A 27907-nucleotide genomic window follows, 5' to 3' on the forward strand; every position below is an offset into this window, starting at 1 on the left:
GAGTTGGGATAATTAAGGGATGCTGTAGGAATCATCAGAAGAGTGAAGTAAGATATTCTTTATTGTTAACAGGTATAAACAGTCACCATTCCCAAACTTTCATATAAATAGTGTCAGTGCAATGACATCATTATTATTTGTAATTATATTTCAAATTAATAACTTTATGTTCAAATGTATAATTTTTTACAAGTTTTGCCAATATATTTTCAGAAGTCTACACTAAGGTTTTATTGAATAATTTCCTTTGTGGCATATATTGTAATCTGTGAACAATATGTTGTCATTTAAGTAATTTAAAAGTTCTGACACAATGAAAAAAGATATGTATATGTACAAAATATGTATTTTTTTTAAAACTGATAAACCATTTGCATAATGTTTGATTATGGTTTTTAAGTGTATTTTTAGCACAAATTAATAAAGTACTTTCACTATAACATTTTAAAGTTTCAAAGTTTTACAATGAGATATGTTAAAGCAAAAGTTAACAAAAAAACTTTACATGCAGTTCATTTAAATCAAAAAAGAAAAAGTGTCCAGTTTAACAATGATATTACCAGCCCATATGTTCTGAAACATTTGCATTAAGACCCTGATTATAAATTACAAGGTCAACATTTCCAAAAAGGATACACTTCTAATGGTCTTCAACATCTTAAACATATGTTGGTATTTCATTTAACTTCTTATAGCATGACCCATAGAGCTACTGCTAATAATAATAATGCTAATATTATTCCAGCATGTCTGTATAAGACATTGATTAGTTTTACACAGATAATTTTTATCTGTGTTTGTTTATACATTGCTTTAATATAGTACTTTCCTTCATTTCTCTCCACCATTTTATCTATTTTCTCCAGCAGCTCTGTGACCTGAACTTGATTCGTTCTGTCTTCGTTGTTGAATGAGTGATATTTGCCAGCACAGCTGATAATAAACTGTCGTAGATCTTCATTCTCTTCTATATGAGCCTTCAGTGATTTAGTCTTCAGATGATCTTGATGAGTGAACAGAATGAAGAGGTGACGTGAAGCATCTTCTCCGAAGTTCTCCTGAACCCATTTCACTGTGTTCTTCTCCTCTTCTGTGAATCTCACATCCAGTCTCATCACCAGCAGGAACACGTGAGGACCGGGAGCTGACATCTCCAGACACTTCACTATTTTAGCCTTCAGTTCTTTTTCAGTCATTGGTGAATTCGATTTCTTTACCATCTTTTCACCCATTAATGTGTCAAACAGTCCTGGAGTGTCAATTATGTAGACGGTCCTTGAACCTTTTTTTGTCACTTGTTTCTCACATTCTTGAGTTACTGATTCTGGACTAAAGTCCTCTTTAAATGAGTCTCTGCCAAGGATGGTGTTTCCTGTTGCACTCTTTCCAGATCCAGTTTTACCCAGCAGCACAATCCTCAGATTTCCTGAACCAAATCGATAATTCACATTCAATCATTTGTCAGGCTGGAAAGTTTACAAATACTGGCTTGACATTAGAAGTACCAGTACACATCTGCTGTGTCATGCCCAACAACAAACTTTATTATTTGTATTGTTGTACTACATAAATTGACTGATTCATCAGTTTCTCAAATTGTCCCTCAACTGCAATACCCACAGAAAAACATATTGGAGTGGGTGTTTAAAATCAACAAATGGAACTACAACTTAACTCACTAGTGTCAGAGAGGGTGTTGTGTCTTAAAATATAATACATATTCATTGGTTGCAACTCTTAACTCAAGTGTAAATTGTGCAGTATACAGGGTAAATTGGCATCAGGTAAAATGTTCCAGGAAAGGAATGTTAGTCCTTTAAGAATCAATACCCAACAACAAATTTCCACAACTGGGAATATATATAAAACTATTTGTGACAATACAATTATATTATTATTATTATTATTATTATTATTATACATGTTTTAATATTTCATTGATATATTTAAATGGCTATTTACTAAATTGTTACATACATTTTAAGCATAAATCAATGCTCTTTTGTTTAAATGTAATTAAGTAGGTTTAAAATTGATTTGCTTCTGTAATAGCAGTCTTAATTAGACATTAATGAACATTTCATATTTTTTCCTATCTAAAAAAGCAAAGTAGTTTGAAAAAGTATTTTAGCAATGCAATTTCTTTTCCAACACTGTAATTTTGTAGTTGCAACATTTTGTTAAAATGTCCAACTTACTTGATGAATAACATAAAATGAATTTGAACTGACCTGTAATTGTTGCCATTTCTGTACAAAGCCTTGTAATGTCAATGATCTTTTAAATGTTTTGCTGTGCTCTCTCTTTCTCTTTCTAAATGAATGACTGTGACTGAGAGTGCTCTTGTTAACTCCTCAAATTTCATTATGATCACATGACTGAAGCTGCAAATCTGTTTGGATTTAACAGTGATACACATTGCCATTTGTCCATCATTTTGAAAGATAAAAATATCTTTGCCCTGTGTTTTCTATTTTATTTCATTACTCTTTTAATTTGGCAAGTCTATTCTAGACACATGTAACAGAGAACAACACAACTAGGGTGAAGCCTGGTTATGTTACAAACTACCACGTAAAATGATTTGTGCTTCTATGACATTTAGACAGAGGTGGCTGGGCATAGGCCACCAATCACTCTGTAGTGGCAATAATAATATAATTATAAAATCCCAAAATTTGTTACAATTTAAATACTGGTCTGTTATAGGTGGACAGACTCCTTCGCATTCACACTTAGAAACCAAGGGCTGTAACCCACAGGCTTATGAAACTCACAAGAGTGCATTTGATTTTGTGTTATGGTTGAAGTGAGTCTCGTGAGTGTTAACAGTTTGAGGGTTACCTTCTTAGAAAAGATATAGATAATTAACATGTTTAATTAACAACTAAAAGGCTTTCCCTTGTGTTGTAGTTGCAACGAGATCATCTTTCAAAAGCATTAAGTTTGTCTATGAAAAAATAGTAGAAAAGGCAATTGCAAGACAGTTGGCCAATGGGGTGGCAATGCTTCAGCCTCTGGTGGCCTGCCCACCCCCTATCTCTGTCCCTGCAGTTAGAGAACATTTACCATTGTTACACATCGTGATAGCTTTTTAAAATAATTAATGGTGACACTTTCTATGAAGCCTGTATTTATAATGCATTATAAGCATATTCTTAATGCCTTATAATAAACCTTACAATATCTTGTAATGTCTCATAAATAATTGTAACAACAGTTATACTGTATAATACTTACCTATTTATGGTTATAACTTTTAAGATTACAATGCATTATACAACATATTAAAAGGTTTACTATAAGACATTATGCATACATTATAATGTGTTAAGAACACCCTTATAATAATAAATATAAGCTTCATAGAAAGTGTTACCCAATTAATGATGTTTAAAACCATTAATGAAATACACTCACCTAAAGGATTATTAGGAACACATACTAATACTGTGTTTGACCCCCTTTCGCCTTCAGAACTGCCTTAATTCTACGTGGCATTGATTCAACAAGGTGCTGAAAGCATTCTTTAGAAATGTTGGCCCATATTGATAGGATAGCATCTTGCAGTTGATGGAGATTTGTGGGATGCACATCCAGGGCACGAAGCTCCCGTTCCACCACATCCCAAAGATGCTCTATTGGGTTGAGATCTGGTGACTGTGGGGGCCATTTTAGTACAGTGAACTCATTGTCATGTTCAAGAAACCAATTTGAAATGATTCGAGCTTTGTGACATGGTGCATTATCCTGCTGGAAGTAGCCATCAGAGGATGGGTACATGGTGGCCATAAAGGGATGGACATGGTCAGAAACAATGCTCAGGTAGGCCGTGGCATTTAAACAATGCCCAATTGGCACAAAGGGGCCTAAAGTGTGCCAAGAAAACATCCCCCACACCATTACACCACCACCACCAGCCTGCACAGTGGTAACAAGGCATGATGGATCCATGTTCTCATTCTGTTTACGCCAAATTCTGACTCTACCATCTGAATGTCTCAACAGAAATCGAGACTCATCAGACCAGGCAACATTTTTCCAGTCTTCAACTGTCCAATTTTGGTGAGCTCTTGCAAATTGTAGCCTCTTTTTCCTATTTGTAGTGGAGATGAGTGGTACCCGGTGGGGTCTTCTGATGTTGTAGCCCATTCGCCTCAAGGTTGTGCGTGTTGTGGCTTCACAAATGCTTTGCTGCATACCTCGGTTGTAACGAGTGGTTATTTCAGGCAAAGTTGCTCTTCTATCAGCTTGAATCAGTCGGCCCATTCTCCTCTGACCTCTAGCATCAACGAGGCATTTTCGCCCACAGGACTGCCGCATACTGGATGTTTTTCCCTTTTCACACCATTCTTTGTAAACCCTAGAAATGGTTGTGCGTGAAAATCCCAGTAACTGAGCAGATTGTGAAATACTCAGACCGGCCCGTCTGGCACCAACAACCATGCCACGCTCAAAATGGCTTAAATCACCTTTCTTTCCCATTCTGACATTCAGTTTGGAGTTCAGGAGATTGTCTTGACCAGGACCACACCCCTAAATGCATTGAAGCAACTGCCATGTGATTGGTTGATTAGATAATTGCATTAATGAGAAATTGAACAGGTGTTCCTAATAATCCTTTAGGTGAGTGTACATTCACTTTTGAACAGGTACATCAGTGAAAAGAGAGGCTACTGAACCTGAGCAATGCAGACCTCTGGTGGTTATTTACAGTAAACAGAAATGTATCATGTCTCTGCCTGTGTGCACTCACTATAACAGGATTAGTGCTATTCAGTGGCATAACCAGGACTACACATGCTATACATTGTGTAAAATATATAGTTTATTTTTTATGTCTAAAACAAACAACATGTAGCAGTTGCTATAAAATTAGAGCAGTTGATCAAACACTTTGAGAATCTGTACAACTAATAGAGGAAGACTTTTATTCTGTTTCACGGCTTTGAGGAAGATTTGATGATGGTACCGGTTGACTAATCAGCAGAAAGGGGCGTTTCATGCCCACCCACATGTGCAAATTTAAATATTCAAGTATCAACGTGTACACAGATCATGTGTAAATTCTCCTCCCAACTCTCCAGATAAAAGCATTATTATACACTTATAGTAGAAATGGGACTTTATTTCATTCATTTTGATTAAAAATGTAGACATGAATGACTTATTTTCACTAAACAGACCAGAGTTAATCCATAAACCCAAAGTAAATATGCATTTTTGGGAGTTAGTTTGTGTTTGTTTTCACCCCCAGAAGAATGCATTACTGTCCATTGCTATTTTAATTTTCTGATCTGACAATCACATAGTTTCTCTTAGTGCATGTGTATAGTGGATAGTGCCCTCAAGTGGCAGTTGCAATCCTGAAAATGTGAACACATGTCTTTATGCAACATACAATTACAAAGGTGAAAAAAGGAATTGAACAGGTAATTGAGGATTGGACTGATAAAGGAAAATTCGGGAAGGTTAATCATTTCATAACACTCATAGTTTATATACTGTATATATATATTAACAAGTAAACTCAGAAACAAGAGAAATGCTCATAGTGACTTTTATCAGTATCACGAGGAGCTCCGCCTTTTTCATTCTGTTCAGAGAGCAGCTCAGAGACATTGTGCAGAAACTCAAGAGAGAAAACAACACTGGGAATTTTATACAACAACAATGACTTCAACACATCAAGGTCAGTATGAACATTTTAATAATCAGTATATCATAAAGATAGCAGACATGTCTCTTATATGAAACTGGAAGCCAGAAACTGTATGAAATGATGCACTTTCCATCAATTTCCTGCAGGAATACTGTGAAACCTGATTTTACAAAAAAAATTTAATAAATGATATTTCAAAATTAGAAAAAGTATTTTCCATTCATTAGGATTCAGTCATTAGGATTTGTCTACCCTCTTTAGCATTTTGCTATTAAGTAACACAAATCACTAACAAGCATTTGAACATAATCTCAATAACGCTGTTATCACAGGACATTTATTTATTTATTAAATTATTTATTTCCTGATATTCATGTTGTCACACAATCAATCTCTGTTGATCTCTTTAAATGAGATAGACAGAGACCTGTTTGAATTAATTATACATTAAAATATTAGAAGTTTATAGGATGTCCCCATCTAGACAGCCAAGTGTGTGTGTGTGTGTGTGTGTGTGTGTGTGTGTGTGTGTTTAACATTTTTTAAGTTTTTCTTTCTTTCCTCTTTTTGTAGTATCTGATCTGAGGATCATTCTATTGGGTAAAACTGGATCTGGAAAGAGTGCAACAGGAAACACCATCCTGGGTAGAGACGCATTTGAAGTGACAGATTTTGTAAAATCAACCAATAAAATGTGTGAGAAACAAGAAGCAGCGGTGAGTGGAAGGACCATCTCAGTGATTGACACTCCAGGACTGTTTAATACATTAATGACAGAAGATCAGCTGAAGGCTGAAATAACGGAGTGTATGCATATGAATATATCTGATTCTGGTCCTCATGTGTTTCTGCTGGTGATCAAACTGGGAGTGAGATTCACGAAAGAGGAGAGGGACACTGTGCAGTGGATTGAGAAGAACTTTGGAAAAGATGCTTCAAACTACACAATCATTCTGTTTACTCACATTGATCTGCTAAAGGGGAAATCTTTACATGAGTACATCAGGAAAAGCAACTATTTACCAAAAATAGTTGACAGTTGTGGTGGCAGATATCACTCATTCAACAATGAGGACAAAAGCAATCAAGGTCAGGTCACAGAACTGTTTAAAAATATTGATATAATGATGAAGAAACATGGAATGAGGCATTACACACCAGAGATGTTTAGAAAGGCTCAGTCACAAACTGTTCATGGAATATCAGGGAAGATTATTGCAGTATGTGCTGTAGCAGTAGTAGCAGCATTTTTAGCAACTCTATTTGTAGGAAAACCAAAAATACTTTCAGGAAAAGAAACAGCAGTATTGATTGGAATGCCAGGTCATGAAACAGCAGCAGCAGCAGGAGGTGCCGCAGCAGCAGCAGGAGGTGTGGCAGCAGGAGGAGCAGCAGCAGCAGGAGGTGTGGCTGCAGGAGGAGGTGCAGCAGCAGGAGGTGTGGCTGCAGGAGGAGCAGCAGCAGGAGGTATGGCTGCAGGAGGAGGAGCAGCAGCAGGAGGTGTGGCTGCAGGAGGAGCAGCAGGAGCTGCTGCAGCAGGAGGAGGAGCAGCAGGAGGAAGTGCTGCAGCAGGAGGAGGAGCAGCAGCAGGAGGTATGGCTGCAGGAGGAGCAGCAGGAGCCGCAGCAGCAGGAGCCGCAGCAGCAGGAGGAGGAGCAGCAGCAGGAAGTGCTGCAGTAGGGGGAGGAGCAGCAGTAACAGTAGTAGCAGCAGCAGGAGCTACTGCCAAAGAAATTGCAGAAGGAGAAACAGTAGTAGCAGCTCAAAGAGCAATGACAAGTGTAATGACGTTAGCAGCAGCAACTGTAGCCAGAAATGCTGCTGCTGCAGGGAGAGTAACCACGTCATGGAGAGTAGCAGCAGTAGCTGCATTAGCAGCAGCAGCAACAGGAGCAGCTGTAACATTAATATCAGCACTAAAGTAACTTAGTATGGGATTGTTTTTCCCTTTTATTTCTTTAAGCCTTGTGAGTAAACTCTCTATCAGCTTTTTACAGAAAGAAGAGTCAATGTTGTTCAACTTGATGTTGATGCTTCAGACAGTTGAGACCAAATATTCTCTATTGGGTTAAAATCTGGACTCTGAACAGGCCAAAATATGAGCCCAATGGACTTGTGACTTGGTGAGCTCCTCTTCCTCCATGCTTCACTGTGACAGAGATGCATTCACTATTGTATTTCTCACCAGATCTCTGGAGCATCACCATGCAACTCAAATCATGATTCATCACTCCACACAACTCTGAATCAAACTTTCCATATTCTGCCAAAAACTCATCATCTGCATTAGATAACCTTCAGTTTATTGTTCTTCTGGAAAGAGTTTTGTTTTCTGAGGTCTTTTCTTCCTGTCTTTGAGAACTGTACATTTCATTTCATACTTTAGATGCAGGACATGGATAATTAGATAAGACTAATTATATGTTGATTTCATTTGAATTCTGCATTCTGGTTTTATTCAAATACACAAAATGCTGATAAACCCAATAATGCTTATAAAATAATGTTTTATTAACAGCTTTCTGTTTTGTTTGTTTTTGTGTCTCTAATTAAATACATACTTCCAATAGTCTTCATACATTTTCTCAACATATGAACAACTTTAGCACATTGCTGGCTTCTATAGCAAACACATGGACCAGAGGGAGTTTTTCGTATTAATTAGTACATTGGTCTAGGGGTATGATTCTCGCTTGGAGTGCAAGAGGTCCCGGGTTCAAATCCCAGATGAGCTCCCAATTCTGTTATGACCTCCCCTGTCTAGGGTAGAGGAGGAACAGTTTAAAATTTAAAAAAAAAAATTAAGGAAACTAAATAATATAATATTTTTAACATTAAGTTATTACAATCATAAAGATTTCTTTTGTAAACAGAAACTTGGGAATATTTACAAGGAAGCAATAAATTAAACTCAGGAGAGGGCAATGCCAAAATAACAAACAAGAGTCTACCTGTGTTAGTTTGACTGACTAATCTATATACAAAGCAAAGATGCAAATAAAAGACAATACTGATCCTAACTCTCTCTCTGAATAATAAACAGGAGAAAAAGATATGCAAAATAATTGGTGCCCACCTCCCTACAGCTACCTAAAATAACTCATAAAAGATTGAAACAAGATTTATCAACAAGCCCTGCACTCCGGGGTAACAACGAATGTCCCCCTGCACTCAGGTTAACACTGCTCTCTTACAACCCATTTATACCAACGTACAATACCTTACTCAGCATGTAACACAAGGAACAGAACAATGAGCATCTGGGAGAAGAGAAAGGGACTCAGTAAGACAGAGATTGTCATGTAATGTCTCTGATCGTAACTCCAAACTGGAGAGCTTTTATTCCAAGCACACAGCCACAGGTGCCAATCAGGAGTCAATCAGGTTGATTCGGAACAGGTGCCACTACTCATCCTACAAGAGCAGAACAGAGAGACAGACAAACATTTACGCACCCAACATATTACAACACAAGATATTGTACAACTTGAGTAATTTGGAAATGTATGACTTTTAGACCAACCAAACACATAGACATCCCTTGTCTCATTCCAAATCCAATATTTTCTTTCTTCCGTGGTACACAAAAGCCTTTTACAATTCAAATAATGGATGCACTTTATAGGTTTGGGGTTAAATTATAATATCATTGTTTTTGTTTCATTGCTGTTTGTCAAATCCAGAAAAAGTTGTATTTTGTGCATGACCCAACTCGTAAGATATCTTGCGATTTTGCCATCTCATAATATTATTACAAATGTTCATGAGATTAAAATCTACAGTAAAACAATTAGTTCTGTTGTTCAGGGAAACTCTTGCATTTCTACTTTAGTTACCTGAAGATAAGATTCAGTATAATAACCTCCAGTAGATCTGAATGTGTGAACAGTGGAGAGCAGGGCTAGTTGTCACAGGGAAGTTGTTTCAAGGGTTATATCTCTGTTATTCTGTAACAGGAAGGTTTTGATTCAAAAGTCCAAATACATAAATGTGTTTTCTCTGGCAGCAGTTAAGTATTGTACTGTATGTTAATTTAAAATGTCTAGTTCAAATGACTCTTAAAGGGCCAGTTCACCCAAAAATGAAAATGCTCTCATTGTTTACTCACCCTCATTCCATCCCAGATGTGTGTGACTTTCTTTCTTCTGCAGAACACAAATTAATATTTTTAGAAGAATATTTCAGCTCTGTTGGTTCATACAATGCAATTGAATTGTGAGCTAAAACTTTGAAGCACATAAAGGCAGCATAAAGTAATCCATAAGACTCCAGTGTTCTTCAAAAGTGATATGATAGTTGAGGGTGAGAAACAGATCAATATTTAAACCTTTTGTCACTAGTTTGGAGTCATGCGGGCCAGGAATCGAACCGCCAACCCTGCGATTAGTTTCTAACCCGCTCTATCACCTGAGCCCCATGTTTAAAACTTTAGTGTAGTTTAACTAAGATTAATAGTGAGGTTGTGGTTAAAAGATGGACAGGCTGGGATCACAAGGTTGTCAGTCTAAGCAAGGTTGAACTGAGGGTGGTAGTCTTTTATCCTGGCCGAGATTTCTGAAAGGCAGGCATAGATATGAGCCGAGACACTGTAATATCAATACAGTACTTTAACATACAGTATATAACTTTTCTTTATAAGCCTTTCTGTGTGGGGTTTCCTCCAGGTTCTCCGCTTTCCCCCAACAGTCTTAAAACATGTAGGTTAAGTTAATTGCAGACCCTAAATTGCCTGAAGTTTAGAGGGTGAATGTGTGTGTTGCCCTGTAATAGACTGGCCTGAGACAGCTGGGATAGGCTACAGCACTACCTGCAGACCTACATAGGACAAGCGACTATAGAAGATGGATGGTTTCACAGTGTTGTTTTTAATTGGCGCACAAGACAAATTGATCTTTACGTTTAAAACCGTTAACAATGGCTGCGTGCAGAGAATCAGAGTACTGTGCATGCGCTTCACTTGCATCTATAACGGACGACTTCCAGTGGACGAACACTGAGGAAATGGTCAATACTATAAATCGTTTTAAATAGTGATTTACCCATGTAATGCTAAATGTAACTGTTAGAGATGTAATGCTTTTGATTTTTAAGATTTTCAAATGTCATTTTTGTCATTAAATGCCATGTTTGGTATATTTGTGTACGACCAGTCTTCCGTGAGGTCGTTTGAGGTCAAATTTTAGAGATATACTGTATATACTTCCCTAGTTGCTATTTTAATTTGGCCACTTAATATGATCAACTTCACAATAATCACTTTCAAATGTAATAAACTTTAACCACTGTCAGACTGCAGCTCAAAGCTTGATCCATGATGCACGCACCGCATGTGCTTGTTGTGGGGGTGGGGGTGAAACTCCGCCTCCTTTAGTTATCCTGCTCACTTTTATGTTCTTTCAGTCTTCTATACCTACATTTCCTCTCAGGTTTAATGGTGTTAATATAGTTTACTATGTCCTTTTGATATTATTGTCTGATGTGACCCCTGACCACATTGTGCTCCCAGTTGCAGCTGGAACAAATAGTCTTACTGAAACCAGGGTTTGGTCATATGTTTGTGATGGGAGGGGTTTGTTTCTGTTTTGTAATTCTTTTATATATTTTACAATAAAAGCACACTAACACAGCTGTCAATTAACTCACAAACTGTATTTACTAACCCTCCCTTATAGTATAAAGCTTTCAGGATGTTGAGGATGTACTATTATACTGGGATTTTATTGTTGTCTTTAAACTTACAGTGTTTTCAAAGGCACATTTTCCATTAAAAATCATGGTGGGAACTGAATTTGAAAATGAATGGAGATGAATTATTCTGTACTAATTCAAATCACTCATTAACTCATGAACAAATATTCTTGTCTTTATTTTATTTGCAGTCTTTTCTATTCACTCTCCATATGGATGTAGTACTGATCTCTTTCATTTTTACAGACATCCCAAGAGTTTGAATAGCTTAGACTGAATATACTGAAAAGCTTCTGTTGCTGGAAAAAGAGGGTTACAGTCTTCAGAAGGTCTTCAGTAATGTGGTAACCACAAACTGTTTTCTTTTCTTTTTTTACTTTGATTTCAGAGCACAAAATATAAATGGGGAAATACAAAAAATACAAATCCAACTCTGTCTCTCGTTGTCATATGAGCACTAGGTGCAAAGCAACAACATGACATTCAAAAAACGAGATTTTAAAATATATATAATAAATCTAAAATGTCATGTATTGCAGTGTTTTGAGGACCTGTGCTGACCAGCTGAATCATTCAGTGTCTCTTCAACCTAGGACAGGTTGCCAGGACAGTGACCCAGTGTTCTGAGAAAGGGGGTTCCAAAGTGTAGCGCTGCAGCTCTACATGTGTCTCAGCTTATCCTATTGTTAGTTAGAATTATACATTTGAAAATAGTTTAATCTTGCTTGCCAATAGAACCACAATTAGTTTCTTATTTACCACTGCACAGTCAGATAAGCTTTATAAATATCAAACATATATGTATTATTAATCAAGTTTTATAGATCATGTACATGTCTGCCAAGCATTTGCCATTACATAAGAGCTGGAAACTACATCAGAGCATTCAGCGACAGCTCTCCTCATTTAATTCAGGTATTCTGCGGGTGGAGACTGAAACAAAACAGGGTGAGAAATGGCAGAAAAACATTCAGGTAAGCTAAAATCTTCCTATTTGACAAGTAATAAATATACAATTTATACTGCTTACATACTGCATTTTGAAATGTATAATAGATGGAATCTAAACATACAAAAGTACATGTTAAAATAATCTAACTAAATATGTACTTGAGATGTATTTTAAATTAACTATTATTGAGATGATTCGACACCCCCACAGGCATCAAGAGGTAGAGTCGAGTTTTAGTTTTCAGTCTTTGAAGTGAGATCTCTTAAATTATATTAACAACATATTAGTGCTGTCTGACGAATACATTTTTAATCACATATTTAATCACGATTAATCACAGATTTTGAAATAAATGTGCTGCAATTGGAAATGTATTTATTTCATTCTTAGGAAAGCAATCAAAAGAATATGTAACAATAAAACGCTTTATTAAGATTTTCCAAACAAAGCCTTCCACAGTATAATAGTACAAGTGCTCTAAAATAGCACCAGTTTAAGTAACATTGAACATTTCTCAAAGTCTAAGTGGGAGGTTGATGACTCGTAAGAACAATCCCCACATTGGTTTTATATTCACTGCGATGCACATTAAATCTCTTAAACCCTCATTCTCCACAATATATCTTGGCAGTAAGCTCTTACAAAAAATCTTCTTAAAAGTTAAGAGTTCTTAAAAACTAGTTACAGAGAACGTCTTGTTCTGCCTTTTAGCACCGGCACTGCCCACATAATTATACTTCATCTGAATTGTCTGGTAATCATTAGCTGATGCTTCGAAAGGTCAGCGGGTTCAAAGTTGAAATCATTTGAACTTTAGGGAGGGTGGGTAGACCTTTCATGAGAGAACTTCAACAAGCTAGTCTAGTGGTCCCTCATCAATGAGTGTGTTTACATGTACACCAGTACGCTGATAACCACCAAAAATCAGCTTACTAAAAAAAAAAAAAAAACTGTTTTTTGGGTTTTATGCAAACAAGTAAACCAGCAACACATGAAAGTCATGTTTACATTGGACTTGAAATCACTGGGTTATTCCCCATCTTAATTCAAATTTGAGTCTACAAATCTACTGACTTCAGTAGAATGTCTAAGTATTAGGGATGCACCGATTAGTTTTTATTTGGGCCAATACTGATACTAATTTTAATAAAAGACTACATGCCGATACCATTTACCTTATTTTCTCATCAGGAATTAGGAATTATGTTTTAAAAATGTACAAAGAGGAACAAAAGCTTTTTTACTGTATAATAAATATATTATTTCCATTGATCATGGATTGTATTTGTTGAACATATTACAGGCCACAATAAAAGAAGATAACAAAAAATTATTAGTCTGAATATTGATTTGAAAAAAAGTTATTTTGTACTTCTAAAACATTTTGCGCTTCTGTTTTTGCTGTTCAACTCATGTTTTACATGTTTGTCTGTATAAGCTAAAACATTACACAATTCGTATTACGCATATGAGGCCATTCCACGGAAATGCCAACCACATGATGGAAAAATAAAACGTTTCAACCAATGGAACAAAACGGCCGTATAATTCTAACATGGTGTAATGGTTAATGGATATTGCTGTCCAGACCGGAAGAGGGCGCCGCTTGCTCACATAGCGCTGACCGAAGAACTGAAATGCATACTATATTTTAAAACGTAGCCTTTTAAGGTTTAATAATTGTGCAAGACCATATTGCGATTTTAATCTTAATCATTCGTGCAACCTTATTGGATATTATACCAATGTTTTAGAAGTCAAAGTGAGTCAAAGTGAGTCAAAGTGTTTCCCTCATCGGGTAAGTGCCACTTTCACATCTATCACGTCTCATTAATGTGAGAAAGAATTAAAATTAAACATTACCTGTTTTTACTTTGTCCATCATTATTTCTGCATTGTGCATTTTAATTCATATAGTTTTTTTACAAAGTGTGTTAATTGTTGTTGTTTTTTCATCTGCATATTTAAGCTTCTGCCCGATATGCCGATGGTTTTAATTTGGTCAATATTTGGCCGATAAACATCAGTGACCAATACATCAATGCATCCCTACTAAGTATTAACAAGAACAGAATAGATATATGATTTTTCCTGCAGTTCCTCTACTTCACACCAAAAAAGCATTTATAAACCAGGAGAAACATAATAACAATTATAGCTGCAAGCAATGATTAATGTAGTTCAAGCATTTAAGGCCTTTAAGTAAATATGCAAAATATATTTTATTCATTATTAATTAATTAATTATATTAATTAGACAGTCTGCTAGCACCTAAAACAATGACAAAATACCCTAATATTCAGAAACATCAGGTTAGATAGCACTGAGATATGGTATTTTTATACATTTCTGACTGTTATAGCGCCACCAAGAGGCATATGTACGCTTCTTTTTGCCCTCATATTGACCTCATACATATGTGTCCAAAATTTGGTGATGATATCTCATTCTGTTCAGGAGTTATAATCATTTAAGTTAAAGGGGCCATGCCCACTTTGCACGTTTTAAAATGACATTCTGACAATAATCGAAAGTCCAGAGAATGTCTCTGCACTTGTTTGGTTCCGATTGACCTTGGCGTAGTTAAAAAAGTTTTTTTTAAACATATTTAATGAATGATTTGATTGACAACAATACTTCTTAAGGCAAAGTTGTTTAGAAAGAGGAGATCTATCATATGATATGAATAATGTGTGTCTATGTGAAACACTGTGGCATATACAACAGTTATAAAACATTTGCACAGACCTCTTGGACAAAGGGACAAATAGGCTTACCAGGTTTCATTCGAGCTGCCTTATTTTTCAAGATATGCAACTGTTCTCAGAGACCTTGATAGTAAGTAAGTAAGTAAAGTTTATTTCTAAAGCGCTTTTCACAGATAAAATCACAAAGTGCTGTACACGAGAAAGGTAAAAGCAAATCTTATATAAACAATATAGAATATATACAATACATATGTAAAATCAAAGTGACACTAGTTAAAACCCATCAACCAAAAGCCTTCTTAAATAAACAAGTCTTCAGATCTTTTTTAAAAGAGTCAACAGAGTCAGCCAGACGCAGAGACAGGGGCAGGGCGTTCCACAGTCTGGGGGCAACAGACTGAAAAGACAGGTCCCCACGGGTTTTATAACGAGTCTTGGGGACCATAAGAAGGTTCTGGCCAGAGGACCGAAGAGTGCGGCTAGAGGAGTGCTGACTCAAAAGGACCTTGATGTACTGTGGGGCCTGACTATTTAATGCCCTAAAAGTCAGCACTAAAATCTTAAAATCAATCCTATATTTTACAGGAAGCCAGTGGAGAGTCAACAAAACGGGAGTGATATGAGACCTTCTTGGGGCACCAGTTAAAAGTCTAGCAGCACAATTTTGGACCATTTGCAGCTTGTTCACAGCAGACTTATTCATGAAGGTAAAGACAGAGTTGCAATAATCAAGTCTAGTTGATATGAAAGCATGAATAATAATTTCCAGATCCTTCTTTGACAACATTTTACGTATCTTAGAGATATTCCTGAGGTGATAGAAGCAGTTTCGGACAAGCTGTTTTGAGTGTATCTCCAAAGACATGGCCTGGTCAAACACAACCCCCAGGTTTCTGAGGCTGGATTTGACAGAGGAGCCAAGGGAGCCAAGGTGCTGTTTGATCACCGGGATCTTATGGTCTGGAGCAAAGATCAATGTTTCAGTCTTACTTGCATTTATCTGCAAAAAGTTAGTGGCCAGCCAGTCTTTGATAGAGGACACACACTCTAAGAACAGTGACAATCGATGGAACTCAGCATCATTAAAAGAACAATACAACTGGACATCATCGGCATAAAGATGATAACGATACATCCTTAAAACAACCCATAATATGACCAAGTGGCAAAATGTACAGTAAAAACAAAATAGGCCCCAAAACTGACCCTTGTGCCACTCCGCAGGACAAATTGGTCACATCTGACTGTACATTGTTTATAGAAACATTAAAGGTTCTGTCTTGAATATAGGAAGAGAACCACTGTAGGACAGATCCAGATAGTCCCATCTCATTTTGAAGCCGGTTGATCAGTATACTGTGATCTACCGTGTCAAAGGCAGAACTCAAATCGAGAAGTATAAGTACAGTGTAGCGGCCAGTGTCCGCTGCCATCATCACATCACTAGAGACTTTGATAAGAGCTGTTTCAGTGGAGTGCATTTTCCGGAAACCAGACTGAAAAATATCAAATAAGTTATGCTGCTCCATAAAGGAAGTCAGCTGGCATGCCACTACTTTTACCAAAATTTTTGAAATAAATGGAAGTTTTGATATGGGCCTATAATTATTAGGTTCTGAAGGGTCGAGATTGGGCTTTTTAAGGATCGGGTTTACCACAGCGTGTTTGAAATAGCTGGGGACTGAGCCAGATGTAAGTGACAAATTAATTATTTTTACCACACAGGGGCCAACGATATCAAACATTTTCAACAACAGTGGTGTTGGAACAATGTCAGCGGGGCTTGAAGTTGGTTTCATATTTCCTATTAATGTCTTCACATCCTGTAGGCTAACAGGAGTAAAAGACGACCAAGATAACACCATTGAGCATTCAGTAAAACACACAGTGATTAGGGGGCTTTGACACTGGCCCTAATGTCGTGTACTTTGTTTACAAAAAATGACAAAAAGTTGTTACAGTCTTCATGTGTGTACACAGGCACAAGAGGAGCTGAAGGTGCAGTTAGATTTTCGATGGTGTCAAACAAGACTTTATGATTTTTCTTATTTCCTGACATAAGTTTGGAAAAATAAGCTGAGCGAGCCTGCTGTATCAACTCATTCAGATCCAGTATCATATATTTTAAATGGAGTCTGTGTACTTCTAATTTAGTTGTTTTCCACAGACGCTCTGTCTTACAACATTTTCTCTTAAAACTACAAATGTTATTATTCATCCACGGGAGGGCTTTTTATGTGACCCTGAAATGTTTTTAACAGGCGCTACCGTATCCAAAACTAACCGACAGTGGTTGTTGAAACTTTGCACAAATGAATCAACATTCTCACAATCAGCAAAAGGGCGAGAGTCAAAGGAGGCAGAGAAATCACTAAGTGTTGTCTCACTAATGATGCGTTTTTGTGTTATAACATTGCAGACAGTAGGCATCATGATAAGTGACAAATTAAACGATATACAACAATGGTCACTAATATTTAAATCCTCCACACTCAATGTATCTATGGTTAGGCCACAAGAGAAGACCAGATCTAACGTGTGACCTTTTTTATGTGTGGGGCCAGAAATATGCTGTACAAAATTGAACGAGTCCATGGTAGTCAACAATTCAGCTGCAATCAAACAAGTGGGATCATCAATATGCAGATTAAAGTCCCCAAGGACTAAAACGCGATCTAGTTTTATAATAGACGTTAAAAACTCAGAGAAATCATCAAGAAATGTGCGTGCAGGACCCGGAGGTCGGTAAACTAAAACACAGTAATAGGGGTGTGTTTTCCCAACCTTACACATCTGCATCTCAAATGAGTCGAAAGAAGCTGTGTCCGTCAAACTGCAGCAAAAATAGTCACGAAAGACCAGCGCAAGACCGCCTCCACGTCGCACGAGCCGAGGAGTCCCAAACACGGAGCAGTCCGGAGGGCATAGTTCTTTAAGATGGAAGTGTTCGTTCTCCCTCTGCCATGTCTCCGTAATGAACATAAAATCCAAGTTCTCATTTGTGAAATGGTCATTTAGAGTAAAAGCCTTGTTCGCAATGGAGCTGCGTTAATAAGTGCAATCCTGATAGAGCGCGTGCGTGACGAGGGCTGTCCTGGGACGGGCTGGATGGCATGATCCGTCCGACAGGTAACCGGGCACAGGGTACGATGACGGGGCACACGATGGCAAGCAGGCCGGGTGGGAAAGATCCGGTCAGAGGTGCTCCACACAGGTGACGACGCATAAGCCGCGTCCCGATCTGACTCGCAGACCGGAACCGGCCTCAGGCACCGCTCACTCCCGGGAGCTCTGGATCCGTTTGGCCCAGGCGAAAATCCACGGGATCGCCACTTTCTCCTCCTGACTTGAACCCCAGCCCTGGATCCTCGTTTCCTTCTCCTGCCGCGGCGCCGGGTAAGCAGCAGGTATTCTGACGGTGGCGCTTGGAATTCCAGTTTTGGAGGGAGAAACTCATAACATCTGTCCCAGGTGTACAAGTTCTGCATATGTTCCTTAATGCAGAACAGTGCGGCCCGATCATATTGTATAATTGCAGAGACATAGCTGGTAGTTGATAGGGTTGACACAAGTAAAATCACGATGAGGATTACAAATGTACGTGAGAGCAGAAAAGTGACAGACGCGTCGCCAAGCACAGGCGCCATCTTGCCACGTCCAACAGAGGCCATGTTCCAACATTGAGTCACCTGGAAAGACACTGCATGCAAAATTTAAAGTCAATCGAACCAACGGTTCCATAGTTAGAGACATTTTTACGTCTTTAATTATTATAACACCACCAAGAGGCAGAGGCATGCAATGTTTTGAGAGTGTCATTGGAACGACCCCATACATATGTGTACCACATTTGGTGACAATATCTCATTCCGTTCAAGAATTATAACCATTTTCATCATATTCATCGTTTTCAAGTGACTATGCATGCTAAGTATGTTTTGGCATACTGTTTGGTGATGAATAAACATTTCAAATTCCTCTGATAACTTTTCATATTGGAATTCATTGCTGAATTTATCTGCACTGGTTTGCTTCCAATTGGGCAAACGGCCTAGGACTAGTTCAATTAGAATTCTTTTAAAACTAAAGGGCGGAGCAAAAAATTGACATGGGGAAAAACTCTTCGTCATTACACAATGAATCACTGGAAAACGAGACATTCGAATCACAACTGATTTCAACACAGGTGATGCAAGAGAAACGATGCGATCCTCTAATGAGCCTAAATATGCACAGCACACAGATTTGTGTCATATTGAACTGTTATTTATCGATACTTTTCAGTATTTAATGGATAAGGATAATTATAATCTAAATTTCTATCGCTTAGTCCGCCATCTTAGATTTATTTTTCCGCCTAGCTCATCACGGTGCATTCTGGGATTGCCTACCTGGGGAAGGATACATTTGATGCTACCTTAGAATTAGAATTTTGCCAAAATTAGATATTTTAAGAGGCAGCATAATTAATATAGGTTCGCTCCTGACCCGAAGGCTATGCTGTCTTAAAATGTTGCCTCTGAGGACGCTCACTAGGTTTTGGAACAGACAATCAGTAAACAAGTTCCTTTTGGAATCAGTATGGATTTAGCTTGAAAAATGTTGATATGTTGCCAATGTTTAATGTATGCTCTAAGTTTAAATGTAAATGTGATAGTAAGTATCATATGAATGTTAAATTACAGTTCAAGTTCAAGTTCTTTTATTTATATCAATGTTTTAGATGCAACTTTATAGATGCCATTTCAATTTATTGTACATAGTATTTCCAGTTCTGGCAGACCTAACTATAGCAGCCTAATTATGAGTTGATGGATAAATTAGTGAAAATGCTGAGTGGGTATTGACTTTGGGACAACACTGTCAGTAGTGGCTAAAGCCAAAATGATAATGTCAAGCCCTGAATGGGAGCAATCTTACAGTATGCACCACTCACTTCCAGTGTGAGCCCATTCAGTCATGCGTGCCTAGAGCATCCTGGTGTCTTAATCTGTCGCTGATCCTCTATTTGTCAAATGTCTTTTTGTCTATTTCATTTGTAGGGTAGAGTTCACTAAACCTGAACTCTTGTACTTTGGAAAACATCCTCCGCATATGAATGACAATGAATGGAACACAAGGTTTAGTGTGGCCACACCTTAACCCACACACTCGTCTGCTTTCCACAGGTGGCCTAAATAAACATTGTGCTATCCATTGCACTTTTCTTTGAAATAATGTACAGATTATTAAGAAATCACACTCCTAATTAATTAGCTGGATGCATACAGTAACTCAAAAAGTCAGGTAAAACAATTAAACGTGTTTTGTTTTGCTCAATATGGCACCGAGTATGGCTGCTGCATTGCGAGCTCCGACCCAATGTTGCAGTTTTTTGTTTGTTTTGTCTAAAAATCTTTGACTTAGATGTTGCCTCCCTTATTTTCTACTATAGACAAACAATTTTGGACATTGGTTCTGCAATAGCACGCTGAAAACCAGACTTTAAATACCTCAATGCCGACCTGAGGTTTACAAACACGCCAGCGGAGCCCTTTGTGTGGGCAGCCCGGCCGCGGAAATGCAGCCGGAAAAGGGGAAGGAGAGCCGGCATCTCATCAGAGTAAGATGTCGCGCAAAGCGACCCCCACTACCCAGTATTCTACTGGCAAATGTTCAGTCTCTGGACAACAAACTCTGCTTCCAACGAGAGACTGTTCCATTATCTGCCTTACAGAAACTTGGATGTCTGCGGAGATTCCAGACTTGGCCATCGAACCCGCGGAGTTCTCCGTGCACCGAGCGGATGGAGTGAAAGACCTCTCCGGTAAAAGCAGAGGTGGTTGTGTATGTTTTATGATCAACCAATGCTAGTGTGATCAGAGGAAGGTTCATTTTATCAAGTCTTTCTGCTCCCTTGATCTGGAATTTCTCATGCTTTTGTGTCGACCATTCTGGCTACAGAGGGAATTCACAGCGGACAATAATCACAGCTGTGTACATCCCCCCACAAGCCGACACAGACCGGGCACTCAGGGAACTGTATGGGAGCATAAGTGAGCAGGAAACCGCGCATCCTGAGGCCTCGTTCATTGTTACCGGGGACTTTAACAAAGCCAATTTCAAGTCAATAGCACTGAAATACTAACAACACATCAGTTTCAACACACGATGGGACCAGGTTTTGCACCATTGCTACTCTCCCTTCAGGGATGGCTACAAATTTGGCAAATTGGACCACTCTTCCATTCTGCTTCTGCCTGCTTACAGGCAGAAACTGAAACAGGAAGCACCCGGTCCACCGAGTTTTGTTCCTATTGGCCTATGTAAACCCTGTGTAATAGCTGCTTAAATTTGATTGGTCGATGGCAGCCATGTTTTTCAAGATAAGCAACTGTCCTCATAGACCTTGATAGTAGCTTGGACAAAGACACTGCATGCAAAGTTTCAAGTTCATCGGACCAACGGTTCCAGTTACGGTTTTTTTATATTTTACATTATTATTGTGCCACCAAGAGGCAAAGCCACGTAATTTTTTTCATGTGTCCTCGAAATGACTCCATACATAACTGTTCTGAATTGGGAGAGAATATCTCATTCATGCGAAGATTAATCAAACATTTTGATAACTTTTCATAATGGGACTCCACGCTTAATATCACAGCATACATTTAGAGTATTATTGAGTATATTGATAATATGAGTGTATAATAAAGTTCAGAAATGCAGATACATGAATAATATTTCATAACTGATTATAAATGATGAATATGTCTCATAACATCCATAAGTAATAGAAATAAAAAAATGAAAAGCATCTTTTCCCATACACCACATCTTATGCAATCTTCCACAAGACTCATCCCTGAATGTATGCCAGTGTGGTTTGATTATGTTTGCTTGTTTACCCAAGGACTATTGCAAAAATAGGACGATACTGAAATTTTAGACAAAAACATTACAGTTATTGAGACATAACCTTGTGATAACTTCCTCGTATGACAATTATATATATTTCAACAAAATATATATTGATGTCATTCATATTCAATGCAATACATTTTTGTCTCATTGTATCAGATCTGAGGATTGTGCTGCTGGGTAAAACTGGATCAGGGAAGAGTGCAACTGGAAACACCATCCTGGGAAAAACTGCATTTAATGTGAAATGTTTTCTGAAGCCAGCTACAAAGGAATGTGAGAAAGAAGAAACTAAGTTGGATGGACAGAATATATCCGTTATTGACTGTCCAGGTCTATTTGAGGATACAGACTTTGCAAAAACACAGCAGCATTTAACAGCGTGTATGGAGATGTCAGCTCCTGGTCCTCATGTGTTCCTGCTGGTGATGAAACTGGGAGTGAAATTCACAGGGGAGGAGAAGAATGTTGTGAAATGGATTCAGGAGAACTTTGGAGAAAAAGCCGAATGTTTCACCATCATTCTGTTCACTCATGCTGATGTGCTGAGTGATAAACCTGTAGAGATGTATATCAGTAAAAGCAATGATCTAAAGCAGATGATTAAGACCTGTTGGGGCAGATATCACTCATTCAACAATGAGAACAGAAATAATCAAGATCAGGTCAGAGAGCTGATACAAATGATAAACAAAATGGTACATTTTAATGGAGAAACATACTACACTAATGCAATCTTTAAAGAAGCCCAAGAAAAGATGAAGATGCCAAAAGATGCTGGAAAGAAAGGACGACAGAGAAACAGTGAGATCAGAAGACATTTTTTATAATAATCAGATCTCTAATTGTTTGTCTGGCAGCATTTTATAATCGATCATATAGAGACACAGCTATGTCTACATGTAGACTCTTTCAAGGCAATAAAATTACATTTATGATTTTCAGTCAGCTAATCAAGAATATTTCAAAGAGATTTGTATCAGATCATCGTCTTATGCCAAAGGAATTATTTGTATTGTGTAGCTTCAAAGTTTACTCTGCAGATTTATTCGAAAACACTCACATGACTAATAGGGCTACAACAGAAATAATATATATCTTATACACCCCCACCCCACCTTTTATTCTCTTTTTGTACTTTAGATCATTTGTTTTCTTGTTTGTGTCTCCAAAATAGAATAAAAAATACCCTCTTCACTAATAGAATCTTCTTCTATTTTCTAACTGTACACTATTTAAATCTATTAGTTATTTTATCACTAGTTTTGAAGTGTTATATATTTTGTTGTTCCCTTCTAAAGAAAATAATATGCATTTCAATGTCTCGTCAGTGGGAAACACAACAATAAACCATTATTATTTATTAAACGTGTTACCATGGAAACTTATTATCACACCCAGATCCTTTTACAAAAGCAAGACATCAATACAGACATATGATGAGATCAACTGATTAATGACATAATGTCATTCAGAGCCAGTCAACCCATTAGGTGGCATAGGTGACCACCAAGGGCACCATCGCTTTGGGAGCACCGATCTACTGAGCCAATTTCAGCATGTGTCCAATCTATGTCGAACAAAATGCGCCCTGTGCATTCCGATTTGTGGCACCCTTCACAGAACACATATGAGGCTTTTCCAATGCATGGTACAACTCGACTCGACTCTGTGGATAATACCTCAAGGTACTAGTCCTGCAGCATTTTGACGTCACATTTAGTATCGGCTCGGTAAAGTACCAGTACAGGTCGAGGTTCCAAGCGAGCCGAGCCGATGCTAAATGTGACGTCAAAACCCTGCAGGTCACTGATTGGTCAGGGAGAATCATCACTACCAGCGTCACTGGATCTTCGACATGGACCTGCTAGTTTTAAAGTTAGCTACAGCAATATCAGTATCATTTGTTCATGCGACTTTCGAATTGTAAAAAGAAATGGCTGTGCGCAAAACCACACCATGGTCAATAAACGAGGTGCAGACGGTCCACTTGTTAGCGATGAGTGAAAAGAAAAAGTCTTTCAGGAAGTGTCTTAGCTGTTGGCTGCACACAGCTAAGTTAAAAAAATAAATAATTAAAAGTGACCAAACCATCAAGGAAAAGTGAAAGTGTTTCGAACAAATGGACGCTATCTAGACCGGTGAGCAATGTGAGGGAGGGTACGCGGGACTGGCCACGGCGTTGTTGGAGTCCAAGATGGAGGATGGTACGTTTAGATAAATTAACTCTAGACTCTGCTTGAAAGCTTCACTTTATTTAGTTGACCAGCTACTGGAAAGCTTCTAACCACCAGACCAATTTAACTGTTACACATGTGTAAAATCACAATGCAACAACTGCTTTATGCAGCACAATGAGCTAGTAGCTAACAGCTAGCGGTCGCGTTATTGTTTGGTCAGTTTGTGTCGCGTTTAAGATGATGTCATTACTGTAGAGATGGCGTAAATATGACGATCAGCCTATAATCCCACCCACGTTGAGACGGCACTAAACAGCAGTGGAAAAGCAAGCTCAGAAAATTAAAGCGAGCAGTCGAGTACTAAATGCCTTACTACACTTACTGTTTATGTTATATGTGTGTTTGGCTAAAACAGTGAGAGTAGTATGGATAGTATACCTTTGTGAACACGGCCACAGACATATGAGCACGGGGCTTGTGAATTGGAGCGAAGCCCAATATGCATGAAATAGTCACTCTTTTGAGTCGGTTCTTCTCAATTAATTTGTCTAACATGTGGGCTGAATGCACTTTTTCATGCAATAAAACAGTAAGGGGATGCTTTAGAAGACAGAGAACAAAAAACATGCTGAATTAAATGGATATTTACTTTAATTGAAACAAAACATACAACTGAATTAAATAGTTTGCCAGTGATAAAGGGTCATTCTAAAACGCTTAATGAACTAAAACAGTGATATTTGAAGACTAGATCAAGTATGCACAATAGTGATGATGCATTCTATATACAGGCAAGCAGATGAGCCTAGAATCTGAATGCAAAGCGCCAAGTTGCACGTTAAGTGATTTCCTCTCATAGAAAAACGGTATAAAGAAAACGCTTAGCGTGGCCTAATGTACTAACTTAATGTGATGCATCTGCTTGTTTGATTGCTGGATGATGATGATGATCACAAAGTGCAAATGCTGAGGAAGCTGATGTTATTCCACACACTATCTTTAGGTCTATTTAAACAGGTTGAGTTTTGAAGAAGGTCACACAACACACAGATTTGAAAAATAATTATTTTATTGTAATTCTGGTTGTTATTCCTTGTTGATTTTCATTCTCGCACAATGAAAATATATAAACACGCATAACATCAAGTCCTAGTCATAAGTATTAAGGCTTAAATATACTCTACGCAAGTATGCAGATGTGAGCGCTTGGCCACTGCATTGCAAACATGCGGTCCAGTTGAATATGCTTAATATGCAAATTTTTTGTGGTAACAAACCTCAGTACTAAAGGGGGCAATAGAGTTACCCTCAAATTCTGTACTATTAAACTAGTGGCCTATCCCATGAAGGTCGTTGAACAAAGTCAGTGTTCCAGGATTGGTTTTGAGTTGACAAAACCAAACCAATCCAATCAGGCTTTATTGATACCATGATACTGCTCATGAACATACTCTGTCAACTCAGGCTTTGATCCTGAATTTATGATTAGTTCAAGCGCTCATGCACATGAACAAGTGACGATTGCAGCGAAGAACCAATCGCGCGAAACATGGAGAAAAAAAGCGCAATTGAGATTCTCTTCTTGGGAGACTCTCTCCACTGAAGGCTGATCATTATGAAAATATGAAGAATTGAAATACAGCACAGCAGGAGATTGTTATAAATAATATGAAAAATGAATAACTACTAACCAATTTTTAAAACCAATAACACATTTCCAAAATGAATACAACTGTTTACAGCAAAAACACGTTTGTACTGGTCTTCAGTACTTACAAAACATTATTTACAATTCAAAACAGCTAATATGTTGGACTTAGTCTTTCGACGCTTTGCCTTTTTTTAGTGTAATTACTACTACTACTACAATAATTGATAATCCGCAAACTACAAATCCAGTTTTCCACCAGTTGTGCTTTTTCTGGGCTTGTTTATACATATATGCATTAGTGTAATAATTCCCATAATTACTCTCCACCAGTTTATCCATCTTTTCCAGCAGCTTTGTGACCTGATCTTGATTCTGTCTATTCACATTGTTGAATGCGTGATATCTGCCACCACAGCTGCGAACAAACTCCAGTACATCTTCACACTCTTGGATATGATCTTCAAGAGGTTTATTCTTCAGTTTGTCAGCATGAGCGAAGAGAACAATGGTGTGACGTACTGCTTCTTTTCCAAAGTTCTTCTGAATCCATTCCACTGCATCCTTCTCTTCCTTTGTAAATCTCGCATCTGCTCTGACCACCAGCAGAAACACATGAGGACCAGGAGCAGACATCTCCAAACACTTCTCTGTTTCTTCCTCCACTTTTCTTTCATGCACTGATGGATCCTGGAGTCCTGGAGTGTCAACTATCAAGATCTTCCTGTTACCATTTATTGTCTCTTGTTTCTCACATTCTTGAGTAACTGATTCTGGATTAATGTCCTCTTCAAATGCGATTCTGCCCAGGATGGTGTTTCCAGTTGCACTCTTTCCTGATCCAGTTTTACCCAGCAGCACAATCCTCAGATTTCCTGAAGTTACAGAGAGACAAGATGTCGTTGTCTTGAAACTGACAATGCACATACATTAATTTGTTGTTGCTAAAATGAAATGTATTTAATTTTCATTCTAATTTCTAAAGACTGCAAATAATTTTCAGTTGAACTGAACATATTTGTGTTCTTTTATGTAAAACTACTGTAATAGTGGGCACTGGGCAGAAAAAAGGTACATTATCAACATGATGCAAACCAAATCTTTTCCAGATATTTTACGTTCTTTGTTTTGGCTTCAGCACAGTAGCAATCTAAAAAAACTTTATAACATTTAGCAAACAACATGTCTTTATAATATCACTCACACTATTGTTCTCAAAAGGATCGCAAGAGGACCATCATTTTTGACCATCCTTGGCATCAAAACGTTTGAAAACCCTTGATTCACTTTTTAAAATGTATATAAAGTATTATTACATGCTAAATAGCATGTGGTATTTCCAGCTTGTTGTATATTATTTGTGTTTTAATTTTTTATTGCTTAATTTGTTCATGTATTTCTCTACATATATATATATATACTTTATCAATATCAATTCTTCAAATGATTATTGAACACCATATTGCGGCATGTAGTCTGCAACTGTAAAGTTTTGTCTAAACGACACTACCTGCATGAAGCTATAATGGAATGAGCATTTAAAAGCAACTAATGTAACATTGAAAGCTACCAATCAATTGTCAGAACTGCCTCACTGCAGTAAACTTCAATAAAGGTTCATTGGTTGCATCCACATGTTCAAATGCAAAGTACATATACAGTTTATGGTGAAATCAGGTCAATTGGACCACCAGATAAAAATGTTGCTAACCCCTGAATATTCAATACCCAATGATTTTCCACATGTTGTATACTTATAAATGTCATTTAGTTTAAACATACATTTACAATATACATTTTACTCATAATAACCTATGCATTGTATGTGTTAAAGTAATGAAGAATGTACTTTGTAAGAGATTATAAAAAGAGATGATTGGTGATTTATTATGAAGTTATCTAAAATCAAGTAATTTGAGTGAAGTTATTTTAGCAATCCAACAACTTTTTGTTAAAATGTCCAGATGAATTCCAATCTGTATAAATTACATTCAGTTCATATATATGTATTACTGACCTGTAATTCTTGATTCCATTTTTGTACAAAGCCTTATGTTGTTTGATCTACTCAAGGGTCTCTTCAGGTTTATGTAGTACTCTCTTTGTCTTTCAGAATGAATGACAGTCACTGAAAGTACAGGGTTAACTCCCCTTATTTGATCAAGCAA

The 27907-nt window shown here is 37.6% G+C and overlaps 2 protein-coding genes across 2 annotated transcripts; one reads left to right on the plus strand and one right to left on the minus strand.

Moving 5' to 3' along the window:
- Window positions 1–73: 73 nt before the first annotated feature.
- Window positions 74–27832, minus strand: LOC127651993 (GTPase IMAP family member 8-like). Its single transcript, XM_052138058.1, has 5 exons — window positions 27757–27832; window positions 25983–26614; window positions 16379–16507; window positions 16207–16227; window positions 74–1430 (listed from the first exon to the last, which is right to left on the minus strand). Exons 1-5 carry the CDS (start codon window positions 27773–27775, stop codon window positions 690–692), a joined length of 1542 nt encoding a protein of 513 aa, XP_051994018.1. The 5' UTR covers window positions 27776–27832; the 3' UTR covers window positions 74–689.
- Window positions 6940–7551, plus strand: LOC127651736 (ataxin-8-like). The gene is made up of 2 exons (XM_052137719.1): window positions 6940–7033; window positions 7100–7551. Exons 1-2 carry the CDS (start codon window positions 6989–6991, stop codon window positions 7340–7342), a joined length of 288 nt encoding a protein of 95 aa, XP_051993679.1. The 5' UTR covers window positions 6940–6988; the 3' UTR covers window positions 7343–7551.
- Window positions 27833–27907: the final 75 nt, after the last annotated feature.

The sequence above is a fragment of the Xyrauchen texanus genome, chromosome 11 (genome assembly GCF_025860055.1).
Source record: "Xyrauchen texanus isolate HMW12.3.18 chromosome 11, RBS_HiC_50CHRs, whole genome shotgun sequence".
NCBI lineage: Eukaryota > Metazoa > Chordata > Actinopteri > Cypriniformes > Catostomidae > Xyrauchen > Xyrauchen texanus.

Bases quoted from the DNA above. Each gene is read 5' to 3' on its own strand.
- LOC127651736 (XM_052137719.1), top strand. From the start codon at position 6,989: ATGAAACAGCAGCAGCAGCAGGAGGTGCCGCAGCAGCAGCAGGAG. The intron at 7,034-7,099 runs GTGTGGCAGCAG...CAGCAGCAGGAG, and splicing joins TGCCGCAGCAGCAGCAGGAG to GTGTGGCTGCAGGAGGAGCA.
- LOC127651993 (XM_052138058.1), bottom strand. The intron at 16,508-25,982 runs GTAGTTTGCGGA...GATATTTTTCAG, and splicing joins ACTGGTGGAAAACTGGATTT to TCTGGTTTCCGGAAAATGCA. The intron at 16,228-16,378 runs GTAGATCACAGT...TGTCCTGCGGAG, and splicing joins TGAGTTCTGCCTTTGACACG to TGGCACAAGGGTCAGTTTTG.